Raw genomic sequence first — 6,352 nt, 5'->3', positions numbered from 1 at the left:
CAGTGTAATTACCAGTGAAATGTCCTCATATGCAGCTCACACCAACGCACACACACACACACACACACACACACTTTACAGATAAAAAGAAAGAGGCTTACATGACATAGCACTTTACGTCTTGCAATCTCTCAAACACATGAACTAGTGACAGCACCCTCATTTTCCACCATAATGTGATACATGATCGTACGGTACAACTGTAAATGGGCTTCAGAGGCATAATAAATATCCCGACCAGTTGTGTCAGCATGTGTAATAGACCTTTGAGGGTTAGTTCCTGAACCACAGTTTTGGCACTGCTCAGGACGTGATACTCAATCCAGGTTCCAGGTACTCTCCAAGGCTATTCAGTGCAGGCTGGGACATGCTCTTAAAAAGAAAAGAATGGTGTCTGCTCAGGTGCTCTTTGGGTGCTCTCAGCCTGACAGAAGTTTTTGGGTACATTCAAATGGATGGCGGTCAATCTACAATAGAATGGTTTCATAAATTAAAAATATTGTTAAAGTCCTTTATTAAGGACTTTTCCAATAATAATATCAGAATTATAATTCTCACCCATATCTTTATTTTTTGTTTAAAACATATTCCGACTCAAGGCTGACTGCAGACGCCTCAGTGTAACCAATCAATCATCTCTCATGTTCTATGATTGCACTCCAGCTGTTGAGCCTTTTGCCAAGCGCAGACCAGATTTCACTGCACGTGTTGTGCTCCAATTATATGGTGTGATATGATGCCATGACAAGATAAACTGCAATTAGTAAAGTAGGACTTGTATTTAGCCAAGTGCTCTAAGTAAGTGTGTTTCAGTATAGGCCACAGAATATCCAAAATCTGTGTATTGCTGCCTTGTTAAGCATTTGTCTGTTTAAAAGTTTAGTGTCTACACAGTGTTAGGGTGAACCAGTCGCCAGGATAAATGTTGGAATTATATGTTTCTGAAAACCACAGATACATTTGTACATTATTATGTAGTGCATATGTTAAATTTTTATTTTACCTTTTTAACTTGTGGTTCAAGTTGGTTAGGTTTGGGCACAAAAACCACTTGGTTATGTTTTGGAAAAGATCGTGTTTCGGCTTAAAATATCTAGTTTTGGTGGTACTGTCCCAGCTGGAAATGCAGCGATGCCTCATAACAAAACTTAAATGTTGGCACGAAACATTTTTGCAAACTACAGCTACATTATATTTGTATATTATTATGTTGCGGTTACATTGAAACTAGTCTCGCTCACCAGATCTTTCTCAAGAAAAGAAAGGTCTGGCTGGGCCGACTCTCACTTTAAGATTGGAGAAAAAAACGCTCCGGCTGCTTGTATTTCTTTCAACCAATCACAATCGTTCTGGGCGGTGCCACAGCAACGGTGCGCTTGCAAAAATATTGCCGGGGGGAAACAGGTTTTGGTGTAACACGCCCACAAAAATATCGCCTACAGGACGCGAACCATGGCAGAAAAATGGCTACATCCCCGCAAGATCAAACACCGCAAAAGTTAGTAAAGGACGTGTTGAAAACGGTTGAAAACTGCTACACAACCGGAGGTGGTAGGGCGGGACTTCAGCGGGTGGCTCGTTCCAAAAAAGTAACAGTTTGTGTGTTATTCCTGACCCACACTGCAGTCAGAGAAACACATGCTCATTTTTAAAAAGCATTTGGAGAGACTGATACAGCTGTTACATATTTAAAACTTTGCCTCACATTTCTCTCTCTGTTAAATCTCACTGCTGCTGAGCTCTTGGCTACAGAATGGTGATTTCACTCTTTCCTCTTCTTCACTCATTCATTTTTCATAATGATGTTTAAACTCCATCCCGCTGCTGTTGCCCATTTGCTTGAAGAAAACTCAGCTGCAGGCTGCTCTCTCTGTGCACACTGACACTTGTTGCTGTGTTGTGGTGCATTTGTGTGCTGTGGGGAAACTGACAATTAGCTGATGAGGTTTACATCACAATTTACTTTATGTTTGATTGTTTAATTTTTTAACATTTGCTTTATTTGAAAAATAGATAATGTGATGCTGTTTTGCAGACAAACACGCCTTTTGGATATCTCTGAGCCCCCAAACTTATCCTACAATGTCCCTGGGGAAAACCTAGTACAGTGATGGGTGGGAACCGTCCCCTTCACACACTCAGGCACACAGCAGGAAGCAGGAAGAAGCTGCTGTTGATGTCAATAGTGATTACAGCTGCAGGTTAAATCTCCTGTGCTGCCGACAGACTAAACCTGAAGCTCTCTGCAGGCTGTCGCCACCTTTAACAGCCGACCTGCTGACCATAATGCAACCTGACAGGGACGAGCAGCCAAGGAGAGGTGAACAAAGCTTTGCAGTACACCTACCTTTGTTTTGTCACCACTACTTACTGTTCTCCACTGCTAACGGGATAAGAAGTGAAAGGCTCCATGTTCAGACAGTCAGCCCAAATTTGTTTGATTTGCACGCCAGGTGTTTTGTTATACACCAGAAACCTGTCCATGTCCACATTTTGGACCTCAGTAGTTTTCATTGTTAATGGTCCATCCTTTCATGCAGGAGTCATCCAACTGTATAACCACGCATACATGCACCACACCATGCATCATGGGTAACCATTCATACGGACGTAATGCAGAAAAGAAAACATGGTTCAGGTTTTTATTTATCCAGACTTGTCTTTCATACCATATTTTAATGCACTGTCACCAGAAGAAGAAGTTGTCATTGTACATTTCTGCGAACCACTAGTATGTTACATTTGCACCTTTCTTATGTATCATATCAATGTTTTTAAAGTGTAGTAGATAAACTGACTTTGTCATCTTGAGGTTGAGGGGATGGTGGATGGTTTGTCACTTAGGCTAGATGCCTGCCAAGCTGCAGACTACTGTTCGAGACCAACAAACAACAAAACTGCTTGTGATTTCATAAGTCATTGCTGTGTGTTCAGTGCCTCTAAGACACCAAACATGGGTATTTTGTAGCTACCTGACGCTGTTTTTCCAGCGTTTTTTTAGGCATGAAAAGCAGTTGCTTTTTACGAAGGCACTACTGCTTTTGCAGCCAGGATTGTGCCCCTCAAACTGGGTATTTTAAGCCAAAACATGATCCTTTCCTAACTATAACCAAGTGGTTTTTGTGCCTAAACCTAACCACATGTTAAAATGTAAAGTTTCAGTGTATCCGCAACATAATAATGTGCAAATGTAAAGTATCCCTGGTTTGCAGAAACGTACAAAGCTAACATTTTTACATTTTTTCTGGGTTGCAGAAGTTCATCTTTTGTCTTGATGCATCAAACCAGAGAGTTTCATGTCCATCCAAGTGTTGAAGTTTTCCAACTGTCACATACGGTAAATCTGTCTATGTGAAAATGAACTTTTACTTCTGGGTCCCAGCATAATGGAAGGAAAATGAATTCTACACAGTCTGTCAAACTAACCAAGTTAATCACTTTAGTAAATTGTTCATAATTCATTCAGACAGGAGTTCAGCACAGTCCTAGAAAAGTGTCATATCAGCTGTTTACAAGCATGGGGAAGAACACCAGTGCCCTTGAGGTATGTGAAATGGAGGTATTAGAAGAAAAAACCCACAAACACTTGTTTACAAAGACTTAAAATTAGCTGCTTATTATATACATTACTGGCGCAAGTAAACCAGAAACTGTGGTTGCTTGTTAATAAAGCATTCACAGCACAAGGCCCATTTATATATTTTAATTGAAGATGTTTAAGTTTTCATTTTCTACAGTGTTATAGGAGATTTTGTGAATGAAAGGTCATTCTTGACCCTAGAAGATGAAAAAAACAACCTCACCACAAAATCCATTTAGTAAGTGGTCACTATGTTCAGTCACCTCAACGGAAAACCTCTAAGGCAGAGTCATGCACCGGGTGAGGGACCCATGAAAAGCTGTATAACGGGTAAAAATATGTAAATTCACGGTTACGAGCACTGGTAACAATGAACGACACACAGGGAGAACAACATTTTTTTTTTAATTTTCAGAATAAAATAAATGAAAAAGATGTGCAGTATATGTGTAATACTTTGACATCTAAATCACTATTATCAAGCCGCACTTCCTTTTATTTTGAAAGTCAGCAACACGAGTCAAACCTTTGACCCCTTGTCATCAAAGACAACAAGTTAAAGTGCCACTGAAGTTAAGGTTTTTGGCTCAGAATATGAGAAAAGGATAACGGCCTTTTTACCATCTTTACCAACAGTAGCCATGTTTCCATCAGCCTGTTTAGATGCGCATCTAGAAGTATCGCATCGGAAAATTATGATGGAAACGCCAAAATTCGAATTAAAATCCCCTGATTCGCACAAACTAAAATAAGCCTTAAGACAGAGAGAGAGTATACTGTAACTTCCCATTGGTTGGATAAAGGTCAAAAGTTCCAGCAACAGCACAAGGGTTTCATGCCAGTGTTTGGTGACTGGATCCACAGGACAAACTGCCAACTCTACATTTTTAGATTTAGATCACGTGCAGTGCATCAGATATGCTGCTGTGAGTGAAGTGAGGCAAAATGAAGCCATGTCCAAACTGCTACAGGTACTGATAGGGATCAAAAGAAGTGAAACGTGTTTGTCACTGTATGACTACAGAGACAGGAATGTGTGATATCCTCAGTGGGTGTGCATTTACAATGTTAAAGTATGGAAACAGCTTCTCAGTGAAAGTGTGTGTGAAAGTGTGTATGTCTGTATCAGTGACAGGATCAGAGAATGACAGTTTTCCTCTCTTCCAGTCCAGATGAACTCTGATCCACTGCGGCTGCTTCTTCACTGAAAGAGCAGCGGAGGAATCTGGATCTGGGTCTGCTGTGTACTCACCATCACAGAACACAACTCTGAATAATCCAGACTGTTTGTCTTTGTTACTCAGGACAGACTCCGCTAATACTCCCACTGCCCAGACCGGACTGTAGCCAACCTCAATGTCCCAGCTGTGAGTCCCTGAGTTAAAGCCCTCAGAGCCCAGGACAGAGATGAAGGAATCAAACCTCTCTGGGTTTTCAGGAAGCTTCTGTTTCTCTCCACATCTCACACTGGTCAGATCTTTAGTCAGGATGAGTTCTGGATGAGCAGTGTTTGGATCCAGAATCACAGGAGTGTAGGAGACCATGTCCTTCATCTTGTTCCAGATGTTGAAGGTCAGGTTGCCCAGGTGTTTGGCCTCGTCTATCAGAGCTCCTGAGACCAGCTGTGGATCATCCAGCAGGGGGCGCTGCTGGACTCTTTCCACTGCAGCCTTGTAGTTCTGCAGGAATGAGACGTCTTCAGCTCTCAGCTCCTCCTCTGTGGCTCTGACTGTGTCTGAAAGAGCTGCTATCTCTCTGCTCAGAGCCTCAATCTTCTCCTTCATCATCTGACTCTTCTGCTCCTCTTCATCCCTCAGAGCAGAGATCCTGGCCTCCTCTTCCTCTTGTAGAAACTGGTGAAGCTTCTTAAACTGCTCCTTAATCTGCCTCTCTGTGTGTCGGGCCTGGACCTTAATGTGCTCTGCTGTTTGGTAACAGTTTCCTTTAACTTGTTCAAACAGCTTCAGTTTCTCCTGTAAGGGCTTGAGGGATTTCTGCAGCTTCTCTTTGTGCTCCTGTGCAGCTTCATCGATGGGTCTGAATCTGTGGTTGTTGTGTGTTTTTGAATCTTTGCAGATGACACACACTGGCTGCTGATGGTCCAGACAGAAGAGTTTGAGTTTCTCAGAGTGCAGACTGCAGAGAGTCTCCAACTCTGCTAAAGCGTCCTGATCTCTCTGCAGTAAGAAGGTCTCACACAGGTTCTTCAATGCCAAGTTATAAGGTGGCTCGGGTAAAGGTATTTTCTCACAAATTGGACACTTCTGTATTGTTTTCCCTCTCCACCAGTTCTGCAGACAGCCGTTACAGAAGCTGTGGCTGCATGACAGGACGACAGGATCATTAAATATGTCCTGACAGACAGGACAGCAGAGATCCTCCTCTAATGGGGACGCCATTCTGTCTCTGAGTGAAAATAGAAACACAGCAGGTACACAGATAAAGTCAAGTACTTTTACTGCTAGATTTCTTTTTCCTTTTTAGCTATCATCCACTTCTCTAGTATTCCAATACTCACTATACTTCCAGTATTATTTCCTGTAGCTGCTTTTTCCCCAGCTGACGTCCTGGCTTTGCTGTGGATCTATCGGCTCTCAGTGTCTGTGTCAGAACAGCAGCCTTTCTTGTTATGTCTCAGCTCAGGTGAGTCAGGTAAGGGGTGGAGCTTTTGTTCTGCCCTTTTGTTCCAGGACTGAATTGCCTCTAGTTTTTAGTGGCTGTCATAGACTGAAACAAGTTCTGCCAGCCCAATTAACTTACAGATCATGTTGA

General features: G+C 42.2%; 1 protein-coding gene across 1 annotated transcript; it reads right to left on the bottom strand.

Annotated features, from left to right (window-relative positions):
- Positions 1–4,587: 4,587 nt before the first annotated feature.
- LOC126385696 (nuclear factor 7, brain-like) lies at positions 4,588–6,150 on the bottom strand. The gene is made up of 2 exons (XM_050037571.1): positions 6,099–6,150; positions 4,588–5,986 (listed from the first exon to the last, which is right to left on the bottom strand). Exon 2 carries the CDS (start codon positions 5,977–5,979, stop codon positions 4,588–4,590), a length of 1,392 nt encoding a protein of 463 aa, XP_049893528.1. The 5' UTR covers positions 5,980–5,986; positions 6,099–6,150.
- Positions 6,151–6,352: the final 202 nt, after the last annotated feature.

The sequence above is a fragment of the Epinephelus moara genome, chromosome 24, assembly GCF_006386435.1.
Source record: "Epinephelus moara isolate mb chromosome 24, YSFRI_EMoa_1.0, whole genome shotgun sequence".
Lineage (NCBI taxonomy): Eukaryota > Metazoa > Chordata > Actinopteri > Perciformes > Serranidae > Epinephelus > Epinephelus moara.
This window is presented reverse-complemented; position numbering and strand designations above follow the sequence as displayed.

Excerpts from the sequence above, each read along its gene's own strand:
- LOC126385696 (XM_050037571.1), bottom strand. The coding sequence starts at position 5,979 with ATGGCGTCCCCATTAGAGGAGGATCTCTGCTGTCCTGTCTGTCAGGAC.